Genomic DNA, 15,883 nt, shown 5'->3' with positions numbered 1-15,883 from the left:
GTTCTACATGTAAAACTTATCTAGAGGTAATCGTGTGAAATGAATCCTTTGAAATGAACTGGACATTGGATATATTGAACTTTGTAAACACCTACAACATGTGCCGTAAAACAGGCTGCAGTGTTTGTGCATGCTTCTTCTTTTATGTTCTCCCCCCGCCCATCATGTTGCTAAGCATGCATGATAGCATGTTTGGATGTAAATGGGTAGCGTTTGTGACACACAACCCGACGAGGAGCCAGATGCTGTCTGTTGAGTTGCTGCGTTCCTTACACATGCTGCTGTGATAGGTTGGCAAAAAGTGTTTAGGCAATGGCACACGCAGATTTGTGCTGTTGCATGTACAATCAAACCCGGATACATATATCGAATCTGAAGGCGATCACAAAAAAGTTCGATATATAAAATAATAGGCCCTGAGGCAAATGGCAGCTTAGCTATTGGTGTGTCCAAGGGCTGCTAAGTAAATGCACGCAACTCGAAAAACACTTTATTTACATGCAAAAAAATTGCTGATCCTGGTTTGCTTCTTCTGCGAAATGAAATTCAAGTTGCTCGTCTCGATCTTCTCAAGACTGACGAGGTGCGAAAGCCCTGTGCCTTCCATATCGCTGCAGATACGACGAATCATGTCAAATGATAGTGCCAGTCCAGTAGCTGTGCACGGGGGTGTTGCTGTCTCTTTTGGACCGTCGCTACTTGAGCAGCCTGGGTTTCCTACCTGGGTTTCCGCGATACTTGCCGCAATGTCCTTGTCATTGAGATTTGCCATAGCTTGAACATTGTTATCGGCGTTCACAACGCTATCTGCAGAAACTTCAGCCGCAATAACTCCTTCGAAGAGGGAGAGCTCACAACACATGTCATCCATGCATCCATCATCTGTGGCTTCTTCCAGAAGTTCGTTGGTAGCCACCATGAAACTTGCCTTTCGGAAACAGTTGGCTACAGTTGCCTGCTTGACGTCATTCTGGCGCCTGTGATCATTTGGATGTTTGGTCAGTGGCATGTAGCTTTATATTCTCCTCGTTCTTCAGAAGCGTGCTCAATGTGCTGTGCGCGATGCCAAAGTCATCTGCTACTGTGGACTTCTTCTCACCTGCCTGTTAACACGCTGGATCACTTTCAACTTCATTACAAAGTCCAAGTTGATTCTTTTTTTTTTGCACTTGTAGGAGCCATCGCTTGCGAAAAATGACACCACCAATAGGCACTCAGCTTGCAAGACGACGCCACGAAAATCGTAAAGAAGGAATGTTGACATTCAAGGTAGCACGCGGGCTAGCCGAACAGCTTGGCAGGGCTCAACTGACTACACACACGAGGCGCGGAAGAAGCAAGAAGCACAAAGGAGAAAAAAAAAAAAGTTACGTAGAATTTCCTCAGCAAGTTATCTGAATGATGCGTAAGCATTTCGTGGTAACAACGTGGTGTTGAGTGCTCACACTCAAAACTGCTCTGCGGCTACGGTCGTCTTGGCACTGCGACAGCGCTGCAGCATCACGAACGACTGCGGAAGGCGGCGCAACGTGAACTGATGAGGCAAGCAAACTACGGCAGCGCCAGGTACGCTGATAATGTTCCGATCCGAAGCCACGGCTGCTCCATGGTTCTGGCTTACGAAAAGTGTGCCTAGTACGTGCCTGATTGCACACGTCACATGGTCACAGAGTTTGTTGTCGTTGTCTTCCACGGCTGGTGAAAACATTGCTGCTGGCTCCATCTTGAAAGCAATCGTCTTACACGAAGCACAGATCGACGGACGCACGTACAGTTTTCTCTTTGGGTAACCATAGAAATGCTTAGAATAACTTCTTGCTGGGCGAGTTGGTGCATAGCTGTATCGGGAAGCGTTGCGCGTACAAACGGTTTGTCCGTTTGTACGCGCAACGCTTCCCGATACAGCATAGAAATGCTCACGCATTTAAAAGTTAGTGATGTTTCACTTTGAGAATGTGGGTGGCGTGCAAGCGTATGGGTCGCCGCGACACTTCGCCTCGTTTCTCCTTCCCCCTTCGCTCAAGGCCACCTAGACTTTCCTCCAGGTGGCATTGCTTCCCGGTGCACTCAGCGTGCTCCTCCGTACTTTCCTTGGCGTGCGATTCTTGTCTTCACCTCAAAGTGCACAAAGAGATGCACTTCGAGGTCTTCGGCGTGGCGCCACGTTCAATATATCGAATGGGCGTTCTATATATGCATGCACCAGCTCTGTACATTTGCATGACATTTTCAAGGGGATTTTACAGCTGTTCGATATATCTGGGTTCTACTGTAACGCATAAACCGTGCATGCATTAACCAGTTTGACAATAACCAGTTGACTGTACTCGCAGCAGGATATTGCATGTGGCATTGCTGCTTAGTCGCATGTCCCAAGTCTTTCTTGGACATTGCAGGATGTTTGATGTAGGTGGCCAGCGGTCTGAACGCAAGAAATGGATCCACTGCTTCGAAGGGGTGACAGCCATCATCTTCTGTGTGGCCCTGAGCGGCTATGACCTTGTACTCGCCGAGGATGAGGAAATGGTTAGTGTTCACTCATTGCAGGCTCTCCTGCAGAGATACTGGCTGCCTAATGTTTGTGCTTCTGTAGTGATGCAGAATGGCCTGTAAATTGACGGTCCATGATATCAGTAGCTTTTTTTAAACAATCGATAGTGTAAAAAAACACTATCGATACTACAGTAGACTTCCGTTAATTTGACTCTGGCTATTTTTATTTTTCGGTTAATTCGATAATTTGACTGATGGCCATGCATTTCTGTGGGCCCAAACTCTCGTTCATTTGATCCTTCACTGGATAATTCGAGCTTGGGTCAGTGAGCATGCATGCGCCTGTCCCCAATGGTGACCCCAGTAGCGACCCTTTTAGTGGCAGCGTCTGGCTCGGCGGAGCTTAGGGGACAGTGAATGCATTGAACACTTGTAGTCTTCCATCGAAAATGCCCATTTTTGGCTTGTCCTAGGAAGAGTAATAATCGTAGCTCACAATGTCTTGAATACCGTATCCACTCAATTCTAATGCACGCCCTCTTTTTTAAAGAAAAGTGGGCCAGAAGTCAATTAACGGAAGGCAACTGTATTATTGATGGTATTGCAATATTTCGCAATGAAACTACAGATAGTATTGCAATAGTTCACAATTGACAATGCGATCGATGTTTCACAATTCTTAGCCAGTGATATTTCTAGAAATTTTGCGATATCTAACCATCAGTAACAGTCAGTTCATGCATTCAGGAACAGGGAAACGTTGCCAAGTGTATGTTGCAGTCATTATGTGCAATACCTCGCATCATTTTACATTATCGATATTTTTATTACTATCGATAGTGTGCTATCGATAGGAATACTACCATCGATAGTCTGCTATCGGTGGTAGTATCAGTAGTTCTTGTTATTACTCTTGATGGTTCTGTGTCATTACTTTTCTGTCAGGCACCAGTTTGTCACTGACAATGGCTATCGGTTCATTGAAGAAAAAAAGGCTGTGTTGTGTCCAATGGTGTAAGGTTATGCGTCTGTGTCTGAAAGCCGTTGTGACCAATTAATATATAAACATTGCAGTCATAAACTGCCCCAAAGTGTTAATGCACAGAAGGTAAGTCTTTCAGGAGCCCATCTTCTTGTCCTTGATCTTTGGAACCAAGGCTTGCTCACCTAGCTAGTTCTTTTTAGTTGGCTCTGGTCTGCTCTTAACCCATGTCCTAAACTTTGACAACTTAAAAATTTTGAAAGATTCTTTGAGAAAAAGCCAGGCTTCAGAATATTGTATAAGCAGTTTCTTGAAAAAAAATTCTTTTGTAACTGTCAGTTTTGAGCCGTCCTACACATAGGACACTAGGCAAATGCACTCCTTATTGGGAGTGATAGAATTTTAAATATTTATTCCGAACTCTGTCACATTTCTTACAATGCATGGTAGTTTTCTCATGGCAGTGGCACCAAATTGTTTGTTTGTCCTACAGAATCGCAATGTTGTCCGATCAGCCTAATCAGTTTCATGTTTTTAGCAAATACTGTTGGTTCTTTCCATACGACGACTTCTGCTATATGGCTGCACTTGAAAATGCAAGCAGGTCAGCCTTCCTACCCTATAGTGCTAAATGGCATTCACATGCATCAAGAATGTATGGAAGTAGCGAAGGATATTTCTCATATGGCGGCGCAGCATGTTGCAATGGTTTGATGAAATCTCTCCACTCCACCCTTGTCAGCTTATCTATAAAGACCACGACATTTGAACTGCTTTCTATCCAATGTCTTATTACCAGGTGCACACCCTGAGCATTAGACGCGATTTCAACATTACTGTAGCATTTGCAGTGTGTGAGCAATTACCTCAGAATCACAGTCAGCTCAGTAATCGATAGCTTGCAGGCATAATTTAAAGATCACTTCAACAAAATTTTGCAAATACTGAATCAGTCTAGGAAAGATACACAGAAGAGAGAGGGCCCGAAACCTCTTCATCCTATTTCATGTATCGTCTAAGCATAGATTATTTTGCTGTCCTAGTTTGTGGTAGGTAGAAGATCTACGAAATGTTTTTGAATGTATTCATTTCAGCCATGGTTGCTCCTTCATGAATTGGTGTGCCGCATGACTAGGTGTCAGGAAAACATGTTCAGGTCACACTTGCGCTAACTTTTTGTATATTTTTTGACATTTTACTGGTGTCTCACTCATCACCTTGTCATCATTACTGCATTACAAAGCTTTGCCTACTGCTTCAGCCACAAAAGTGCGGCCTTTGTGGACTCGAGAAGCCTTTGATGGGAGGCTAGTTGGTAAGACATTTAGGAAAATTGTAACTGCGCTAACTGCAACTGTCCTGTCCACTTCGTTCTCGTGTCTCGTTTTAGCGCAGTTACAATTTTCCTAAAGGCCTTTGTGTGTAAAGGCCTTTGTGGTTTGCAAAATCCTGATCAACCAATGTCTTCCCTCCCAACAATAAGGAACAAAATAATTTATGTAATAGACATGAATTCGTGATTACGTTAGTCTCTCTCTGGTAGGCTGTCTGGCACACCCATTATTGTAGGCTCCCGAAACTGCACCCTATCTGCCTAGTGTCCTACATATAGGACACTGTTGTTTCAAACATAGTAAGCGACAAAGTTTTAAATGCAGATTATAGATATTCTGCCGTATATTCATTTTGTTCATTATGAGAACATAATCGTTTTCTTGCCAACAACCCTATCATATCATATATTTGAATCAATTTTGGCAACTTTTTCTGCTGTGAGATGGCACCCTTCTCGAAGTCTCGAAATCCACGATGTTGCAGCTGTCGTTACGCGTAAACGTCTAGGTATGCACTTGCCAAAGTTTGCACAGTTATGACCTTATGAAAACAGGCTGGGAACTACAAGATTTCCTTAAGAAATGTTAAGATTTACTGCCAACGCAAGAAGTGTAGTACAGTAAAAGCTCATTAATTCGAATTTCACGGGGACACTTAACGAGTTCGAATTAACCGAAATTCGAACTAACGAAAGTGATTAAAGAAAGCCACATCTGATGACAAAAACAAGGTAGAGCACCTCTAGGTACATTTATTTGCAAAAAAAGTCCGTAATGGTTTTCTGCTTTTTGCCTCTGAAAGCGATTGCTGCTGCTTTATCTTCCAGAGCTCGAATGAGCCGGAAAGCATCGTCTTCGCCTTCTTCGAAACTGAAGAAAAGCCGGGCGTGATTTAGTCCGTCCATCACCTGTGCCAACGAAGGTCGTACCGGTGTTTCACCAACATCATCATCATCATCATCATCTTCATCATTCGCGTCGTCATCGTCCACGGCTGGGTTTTCGTCTTTGCCGACGACTTGGGCGATGATTTCATCATCGGTCACGGCACCGCACACCGCCGCGCAGCTGTCGACATTCACGTAGTCGCCGAAGTCCACATCGCCGAGCACCTCCCGTACATGAACCGGAGCGCGGACGTCCTCTTCAACTTCATTTGCGTCTGCGTTAAGGGCTCCGAAACCACAGTGCCGGAAACAATTCGCAATTGTTTCTGTGGTTGCCTGATTCCAGGCACGCACAAGCATGTGCAGGGCTGTGAGCAGAGTGACGGTGTAGCTCTTCTCATTATCGGAGCACAGGAGCAACTTCTCGAGAACGTGGCGTCTATAAAAGCTTTTCAAAACTTTTATAACGCCCTGATCCATAGGCTGAAGAGCCGCAGTGGTGTTAGCCGGAAGAAAAACCAGCTCAATGGCTCTCAACTCGACTTCCACCTTGTGCGCCGAGCAGTTGTCGACGAGGAGGAGAATCTGCCTCTTGCCGAGCTCAAATTTTCAGTCGAGTTTCCTCAGCCACTGCTTGAAAAGCTCGCCCGTCATCCAGGCCTTCTTATTTGCTGCATAGTCGGCCGGCAGCGTGCGAATGTTCTTAAAACATCGAGGCTTTTGCGACTTCCCTATCACAAATAGGGGGAGCTTCTCGGTTCCAGTCATATTGGCCCCGAGCAACACCGTCACCCGCTCTTTGCAACGTTTGCTGCCTGCGCACACGTCCCCATTGTAGGTGATCGTTTTGTCCGGCAAGTGTTTAAAAAACAAGGCGGTCTCGTCGGCATTAAAAAATATTGGATGGTGCGTACCTGTTCAGGTGGTCTAGTAGCGCACCATTCTGCCACACGGTGCAGGTTTCCACGTCTACGGCTTTGGCTTCGCCGCACACACTGCGGAAAACGAGGTCGTGCCTGTCCCTGAAGCGGTGAAACCACCCGTCCGAAGCGGCCAAGTCGGAGACGTTCAGACGTAGCGCGAAATCAGCCGCCTTCGCTACAATGATGGGGCCACTCAATGGGATATCCTGGCTCCGTTTTTCCTTAATCCATGCGAGCAACGCTGCCTCCAGGTCCGGGTGCTTTGCTGTACGAATTCTCTTCCGATCCTTGGCGAAAGTTTCAGCCGCGTATGAGTCCTCAATAGTCTTCTTATTGCGGATGTAGGTCGACAGCGTGCTTCTCGGTATATCGTGCTTTTTGGCAATTTCATTCTTACTCTGCTTCCCTGCATCCACTTCCCGCAGAATTTCCACTTTTTCCTTCAACGTTTTGGCACGGTATTTTCCACGCGACGACATAGCGGCACGCGAGCAGTGTCGGTCTGCGACGGACGCGTACAGAACAAAAGAGAGGCTTAGAAGTTAGACGTTGCGATTGCACTGGCGACGGAGAGAATGGCCGATTTCGGGGTTGCCACCGAACGCACTGCGTATCCCGCTGTCCATGACGATGCGGCAGAGCATTTGCGAATAAACGCAAGTGCTGCCCCCTAAAAACACGCGATGATGATAGTGTATGTCGCGCCATCTGTCGCTTAACAGCAGAGACTGCGAGCTGGCTACGGCGGCGCGCAGTTCGAATTATCCGTGGCGGGCCGGATTAGCATTCGAAATAACGAGCTTTTCAATACATGGGGCTCTATGGAGCATGGCCGGACTGTGCCACTTAGTTCGAATTATTCGAAAATTCGAATTAACGAGGTGCGAATTAACGAGCTTTTACTGTACCACATCACTAGGCATGTATGCCCGACTCACTCTGGTCCAAGATGTGTTGCCGTATCTGCTGCACAGGTCTAAAGAGCTGCACAAGAAGTCGTACCCCACAAACAATTGAAAGGGATGTTTTCAAATATTGTGGTGACATTCTGGTCGTAAAGTTGAAATTTTTTAACCTACAATACAAGCACAGTTGCTATATCTAGTCACTATAAGAGTACAGAATATTCTGGTGGTTTCTTCAATATTCTGCTAACAGGTTTCACCCGCACAGAGGACTTCCTCTTTCCTTCCTTTTTTTTTTTCACTTGCCCCATCTTAGCTGGCACTGCTGGTGCATGTATAGTATATTAAAATTGCCAAGTTGCCGAGGTTGTGGGGATGCGCGACTCTCGCGCGTCCCCTGATGTTGTTTTTTCCGCGTGGCTCCCGTCTCCTGTAATCCGACTTCACCGAGTGGCTTTGCGGTGGCGGCGTATTATGAGAGATGGCGCTAGTGTTGCACTGCTAACGCCACCTAACGGCGGCGTTACTTGGGGGCTAAAGGAGGAAGTCGCTTCCTCTTTGGCATGGGGTCGGCGGGCATCTTTCACGCGTGCGCCGACCCCTTTCACGGGACCGTACCGAGAGGGCTTAGGAGCACGACACCAGAATGGACGAACACGGATCGTTCGAATGCGCCACCGTTCACGTGACCATACATGTGAACAACTAGGCGATGGTGTCTAGCATGGGGTGAACATATTCGTTCGCTATCCGGTCGCAGTGAGTCGAACTTCCTCAATTTGTCGCTTGCCCATTCGCGTAGAAATTCGGCTAGCTAGCAGTAGTGTATGAAAAGAGCAATAAATGCCCTTTTGATTGTTTGCACTGCTGTGTTGTTCCTTTGTCCCAAGAGCACGTGTGAGACCCCACAAGGTTTACATGCTATGGTGGAGTGCTCGGGAAGGACAGCCCTCCTCCTCTGTGCCCACCGTGAGAGAGGAGGATGGCAGTCTCCTTCCACACCAGCAAGCACACGCATGATGAATTGGCTTTTGTGTATAGCCACCTACAGATGTTCTGGTTAATGGGTCTACGGAAATACACAATAAAACCACAAACACTGCCTGAATGTCTTCACTGCGACAAATATGTATGCCTTGAAGCTTGTCACTCCATCAATAAAAGCGAGTAGCTTTCTAGAAGTCATTGTTGATGGTTTTCTTCACTCCCTCAGAACCGGATGATCGAGAGCATGAAGCTGTTCGACTCCATCTGCAACAACAAGTGGTTCGTGGAGACTTCCATCATCCTCTTCCTCAACAAGAAGGACCTCTTTGAGGAGAAGATCACCCGCTCGCCACTCACCATCTGCTTCCCTGAGTACACAGGTGAGGAGCACTGGCAGACGGGGAGTCACTGATACGTTTCTAAAGGGGCACTGACACAACATTCTCGAGCCTTATTTTCTTGCTTTAAATAAAGGCCCCAGACCTCTTAACCCTAGAACAAACACTTGCAGGCCTCGAAGCACTCTAAATAATTTAACTTTATACAGCCAGTTTCCGTTTTGTTTCTACTGTGTTGTGACGTCATGACACTGTATGTAGGAGCAAGACATCGCGACAGTTTTGACACTTCCTTTGGCTCTTGGAGCCATCCACTATACTGCTACATTGGCCCTCACAATCGTTACCAGCATACAAGGTAACTGAGCAGGCCAGAGCACTTGTGTGCATATAAAACCACCAACTTTCTCTGCTCATCCTCGCACACTTTCCCTCACATATAGCGCACGGGGCACGGTAGGATCTCATCGCCCTTGGACTTTATACGAACATGGCGGCAAAAGGGCCGTGCGTTTACAGCACAACCTCGTTGATACAATCCCGTTTCATATGATTTCCTGGTGGCAACATTTGCGATTGAGCACTAAGAAAATGACCCAACAGAGTTACACTTCTTTTTTACCTGCTATTAGGTTCCTGGAAAACACTATCTGTCAGCTTCAATGTTCAATATATCGCTTAACTGCGATTGTATATGTACCACTTCTGTGACGCTCCTGAGTTCCTTTGTGTGTGTATGTGTTTTTTCTTTTGTTTTTTTTAATCTCCTCTTTCTATGTGTGTGCATTTTACCTTTCTGTCTCCCCTTCCCCAGTGCAGGGTAGCAAATTGGATACCTACCTTCCGGTTAACCTGCCTGCCTTTCGCATCTCATTTATCTCTCTCTCTTTTTCCGACTGCTAAATCTTATGTAAACAAGACCAAGTACTAGGCATGTTCAATTGAGAGCAGTAGGCACCTGCAATGACACGTTTCCCACACTACTCGCCTGCCCGTACTTGTCACGTGCCGCCATGCACTGGGTTTCCTGTTCCAGCAAATCTCGTCGCCATTCATAGCCATCGAGACCAAACCGATTGCAATCGTGGCGAAGATGCTGATTGCAATGGGTTTGGTCTCGATGGCTATGAATGGAGACGAGATTTTGGTTTCCCAAAACCATCTCAACATGACAAGGCACATCTCAAGTTGCTCGGTCTCCCTGCTTGTTGGCGTCCGATGAATTTACGGAACATACATTAAATTGATGTCGTCAAGGAGTCAGGATTGCGCGTGCAATAATCGCACTTCGTCACGATGCACATTGCACCGGGCAAATGCGTAATGCACTTGCAACCTCGACCTATTTTTCTGCTACAAATTGCTTTTACCATCGAAATTTGTTTAATTTGACTGCTGTCAAAACTTGCCCGATAATTCAGACATTCTGGCGACTCTGTTCGTGTCTGAAAAAATAAAGATCAGTCGGCGACTATAGACACTTTCTGCATACAAAAGGGCAGAGTGCGACACATGTTCGAGGTGGACCGAGTGCATTTCCATTGCTGAAGAGTCGGCACACTGCCACCGTTTTTTCCTTGTTTGCTCTCTCACTCCGCATCACCCTTGTCGCTCTCTCCTCGTTGATAAGCGTTAAAGCTGTTAAACACTGTGATGTTCTTTTTGACACTCAGGCATGGGTAATGGAGGTTCTTTGGATCGAGCGCACCTCGTGGTCGCCATTTTAGATGCTTGTCGAGAGCGGGACCAGGGAAAATTTATCAGTGGCTCGCGGAACCCTGAGCAAGGGCCTGCGAAACCCGTAGGTTCTGCGGAACCCACTTTGAGAACCCATGGTCTACGGGTACGAACATATCAAGGGCGAGCTTCTCGCAACGGCATGCCGCCCGACGCCCCCGCCGGCTAGGCCTAACCAGCATGCAGAGTCAACGAAATGCGTTACAATGGCTGTTCAGCACATGGAATGCGGAGCAACCACCTTGATAACGAAAGTGAGGGCACGGGCAACACTCCTTGGCCCGTGGTCGCCATATTTTCGACACTGTCCGAGAAATTTGTATTTTTTTATTATTCACAAGTTCTCCAGTTTGCTTACAGAAAAGCAGAACGGTCAGGACTAAAGGACAGTGAAATCTCGATATAACGAACCTCAGGGGGCCGCGGTAAATGGTTCGTTATTCTGAATAGTCATTATAGTGAAAGCCCCGAAATGAAACATTCCACCCATTAACCTATCAGTTCATAAGTTGTCGCCATATGAGCTATCCACGAAGATGTCGCTGTTGGCTCTAGGCCCGTACTGTTGCTATTTGCCATAGATTCCGGCGCCACGCACCACCGAAGCACCGTGTAATAAGAGTGACGCACTCAAAACTGACGCTGACACCGAGAAAACTATCGACAAAAAGGAAGCTCCATGTCGCCCTTAAAACGCAATGTTTCTTTCTTGCTTGTTTATTTTCACTATCCTTGCCGTGGGCACTGCAACTGTCTCGGTCGAGGCGGACACCTGAACTATTGTAAAGCTCAAGCACGCGTAAATGGCATCGCCCGGAAAGTAAAAAGTGTGACTGTGTGGCAACCCCGCGAGTACGGAGGTTACATTTCTCCGCGCGTGTAGCTACTACGGCCACAGAAAGCGCGAAAGAGGCGTGCGGAAAGAAGGGCGAAAGAAATGAGACGCCTCCGTTGCTAAGCGACACTTGTCTGAGGGCGGAACATGCGCTCGCAAAACCTGATGAGTCGTCGCCTCAGCTAGTGTTCGAACGGTCCTGTGCGTGACAATCGCCCCTTCGGGACCTTCTCAGAAAGAACGGCTTGCCTGACTATTCAGCTCACCCACTGTTACCTTGCCTTGGAACGAAAAAGCGCGAGTCGAGAGCGAAAGTATTTTGCGGTGATGCCCGACCCGATGCGCGCCTTCTGGCCCCGCTAGTCCAGCTGCTCTACTGAGCTGCGCTGTTGGAATGTCTGACTACGCTGGGCCTTCGGGCACACTTGGCCGCTGTAGAGCGCAAGGGTGCCATCCTGAAATATTTTTACATTGAAACAGCAGGGGATTTCTGAAAAGTTTGTTAATTTGGGGTTTGTAGTAACGAGATTTTACTGTAGCATGCGCCTGACTGAGGCCCTGACCCCTGTACAATCGGTGCTCCAGCGAAGCAAACATCAGGACAGCGTAAGAATAAGAAGAAAAGGAAAAAAAGAAGTGGGTGGTCGGGGATTTGAACAAGGAATTCATGAGGCAAGATCGAGAAAAAAATTATACACTGCAAGCTAAGAAAAACTAGCACAACGATTTGCAACCATAAAAACAGCATCAGCAACACAGTTGGGGGAATAATAAAAAAAAACTTAGTTAACCATATTTGTAGTACTGCTATTTCAGTTCTTAACGTAACAATTTGCAACAGTATGCATTTGAGAACAAACATAGAAATCGGGAAACAAAAGCTGACATCGTTCATTAGTATGTCTTACATATCAAAACGCTAGAGTATTAATTGGGCTCAAACTGGCATGGATAAGCATTTACAACGTAAAAACACAGAATTCGCATGGAAACCGCACATCACGCCAACGAGCTATGTTCGGTTACATATATTTCGTTTATACAATTTTATTAAAGGTGATTGCTTTATTAAGTCTAACATTTCCTTGTTTTCATTTAGGAGCTTAGGAATTTTCTCTAGCTTTGCATCCCATAATTAGTTCTAATCTTGGGTTTATAGTTAATCACACGAAAGTTGCGGTCTGTGGTCGTTTGAAGATAGACCCAAAATTTGCCCAGTTTTCTTTAATTTGCGTGAACATATTAAGTGAGAGCTTCTCTGTATAAAGAAGATTTGGTGGAACTAATTTATACCTCATTTTATATGGAGATGTAGTATCATTGAAGCGGAAGCGTTCAAGAGCTCTCTTTTGTAAAACCTGTAGTTTATTTGTCGTTGTAGAGCCTCATATCAGTAAGCAGTATTGTAGATGGGACTGAGTTAATGCATGATATTGACACGTACACATGTTTATCTTTCACCGGTAGCCGCTTTCAACATTGGCTGACAAATGTTAAACGTTATCGCTCGGCGCAGGACGCGCCTGCATTGGAAGCTTCTCGGACGTTATCAATGCTTCTATCCGTCGTCTGTGGTCACCGACGCCCATGTAATCTGATTGTATGAGCGACGCGAATTGTCTAGAACTTTCTGGAAGACACGCGGGCATCAGGGATTAATCTGGAACCTTCGATGACTCAGGTATAAAAGCCGACGCGTTTCGCCGCTGATCAGATTTTCGACGATCGCCGACTGTGTTCGCCGCTATCGTTGTGCTTTGAGTGTAGCTTGCTTTTGTGGGCACAGGTTCGCCCAATAAACAACCAGTTTCGTCATACACAGTTTTAAGACTGTTTACTTCAGCGTCACTACTACGTGACATCTGGTGGAGGTGCTAGTTCGTTCATGCACCAAACGCCCCCGCAAAGCCGCGACCCAAGCCCGAAACCGGAGAACGAGACCAACGTCGCCAAGAACCAGCGAGCTAGCCGTAGGCAGCAAGGACTTGTGCCGGAGTTCGGACTTCTTCCCGAAAAGACCACTGCAATCAAGGCCAAGTCAACGACCAAAATGGCAGCACCAGCGTCCCCCATCCTGCTGCAGCAACCTCGGGAGCCACCGACTTTTCGTGGGTCATCGGCTGAAGACCCTGAAACCTGGCTGGAGACATACGAGAGGACCGCGACGTTCAACAAATGGAGCGACGACGACAAGCTGCGCCATGTGTATTTTTCATTAGATGATGCTGCTCGGACCTGGTTTGAGAACAGAGAGACCACCCTGGTGACGTGGGACCTATTTCGTGAGAACTTCATGAGGATTTTCACGAATGTCGTGCGAAAAGAAAGGGCCGAAGTTTTATTAGAAACCAGAGTGCAATTGCCGAACGAGAACATCGCAATCTTCACGGAGGAGATGACTCGCCTCTTCCGCCACGCCGACCCCGATATGTCAGAGGAAAAGAAAGTTCGGTTCTTGATGCGGGGCGTCAAAGAGCATCTATTCACTGGATTGATGCGCAACCCGCCCAAGACTGTGGCAGAATTTATTTCGGAGGCCACAACCATCGAGAAGACCCTTGAAATGCGAGCCAGGCAATACAACCGCCGTGCACTGACAAACTACGCCGAAGCTCAAGCTCTAGGCGCCGACGACCTGCACGAGACGATCAGAGCGGTTGTACGGGAAGAACTACAGAAATTATTCCCAAGATCGCATCCTCAGGTGACTTCAATCGCTGACATAGTTAAAGAAGAGGTTCAGCGATCACTAGAAGTGCCAGAAGTTCCGGTATCGCCTCAACCACAGCCGCAAGCGATGACCTACGCCGCCGTCGCCCGTCGTCAAGGCCCCCCTCCGCGCTCGCGCCAGGGCCCCGTAACGCCGCAGTTCCGTCGGCCACCGCTGCCGCCGCCAGCACGCCCGCCCGTCGCCCAGCGCAGCTCCCAGCGGAAGACGGACATTTGGCGCGCCCCCGACCACCGCCCGCTCTGCTATCACTGCGGGGAAGCCGGCCATGTCTACCGCCGATGCCCATACCGCGAGATGGGCCTACGAGGGTTCGCCGTCAACGCGCCACGTCCACAGCTTGGCGAGCGACCACGCGACATCGCTGACTACCTCGCCGGAGCCCAGTGGCAACCACGACGACCCTCACGCTCGCCGTCACCAGGACGTTACCTGTCGCCGCAGCGCCGACCATACACTGGCCCAGCGCGGGGCCGGTCCGTGAGCCCCTATCCGGGAAACTAAAGGCAGCAACCGATGGAGGTGCGGTTGCTGTACGACGCAATACCGACGATCCTCCGCCGCCACCGACGACGACAACTCGCGCATCATCACAACGAGGTACCAGCACACCGCCTAGCAAGAGCCTTGACGACAACACTTCGCCGCCGAAAGAAGACATACCGACGCGACGTAGCAGCAGCGAAGCAAGCCGACGTAGCCGTGATCCGACGCCACGACTTAACCGCAACGCCAGACGCCGGTCTACCGATCTAGACGTGCTCATCGATGGTCATAACGTCACCGCTCTCGTCGACACTGGCGCCGACTATTCAGTTTTCAGTGGCGCGTTCGCCGCCAAGTTAAAGAAGGTGCAGACGGCCTGGCAAGGACCCGATATACGGACAGCGGGAGGTCACCTAATAACGCCGGCTGGAATCTGCACAGCGCGAGTCACGGTAAGCAACCGCACTTACCCGGCGAGCTTCGTAATCCTGCAGCACTGCTCCAGGGACGTCATCCTAGGCATGGACTTTCTACACCAACATGGTGCAGTCATCGACTTAAGGTCCAAGTCGATAACGCTTTCAACACACAAAGCGATACCGCCGGATACATGCATCAGTTACTATGCCTTGAATGTGCTTGAAGAACAAGTCACCGTTCCGCCTCACTCCAGCGTAATGATTTCCGTCGGTACGGAAGTGCCTGCAGACATGGAGGGCGTCATCGAGGGCGATCATCACTTACTGCTGTACCGTGAAATTTGCGTCGCTAGAGGCATAGCTGAGCTACGTGCAGGGAAAGCAACGGTGATGCTCACGAACTTCAGCCCGAATACAAGCACATTAACAAAGGCACCACGGTTGCCTACATCGACGAAATAGTACAAGCCAGCAGTGCTTTCGCCTTCACGGATTCCAGTGCACCCGCAACGACGACTATAATACCTGAAGCAACTTTCAACGTTAATCAGAACCTTCCCAGGCATAAGAAAGAACAACTAAAAGCTCTGCTCCTGCAATACAAGGATTGCTTCTTGTCGTCGTCAAAAGTTCGACAAACCCCTGTCGCCAAGCACCGAATCATAACCGACGAAAATGTCCGCCCACTGCGTCAGAGCCCGTACCGAGTTTCGGCACGCAAACGCGAGGCCATAAGGCAACAAGTCGACGAAATGCTACGCGACGACATCATCCAGCCGTCCAAGAGTCCGTGGGCGTCCCCCGTGGTGTTAGTGAAGAAGAAGGATGG

At 48.0% G+C, this 15,883-nt stretch overlaps 1 protein-coding gene across 4 annotated transcripts in view; it reads left to right on the top strand.

Moving 5' to 3' along the window:
* The window catches only part of LOC119461834 (guanine nucleotide-binding protein G(i) subunit alpha), a 99,951-nt gene that overhangs the window by 57,940 nt on the left and 26,128 nt on the right, over positions 1 to 15,883 (top strand). For all 4 annotated transcript variants that reach the window (XR_007468436.1, XR_007468435.1, XR_007468437.1 and 1 more), the window contains exons 6-7: positions 2,397 to 2,526; positions 8,738 to 8,891. Coding sequence is in view for 1 of the 4 variants with exons in the window: in XM_037723205.2 (XP_037579133.1) it covers positions 2,397 to 2,526; positions 8,738 to 8,891 (284 nt within the window). In the remaining 3 variants the exon portion in view is untranslated. The remainder of the gene's footprint in view (positions 1 to 2,396; positions 2,527 to 8,737; positions 8,892 to 15,883) is intronic.

Source organism: Dermacentor silvarum, chromosome 8 (genome assembly GCF_013339745.2).
Source record: "Dermacentor silvarum isolate Dsil-2018 chromosome 8, BIME_Dsil_1.4, whole genome shotgun sequence".
NCBI lineage: Eukaryota > Metazoa > Arthropoda > Arachnida > Ixodida > Ixodidae > Dermacentor > Dermacentor silvarum.
This window is presented reverse-complemented; position numbering and strand designations above follow the sequence as displayed.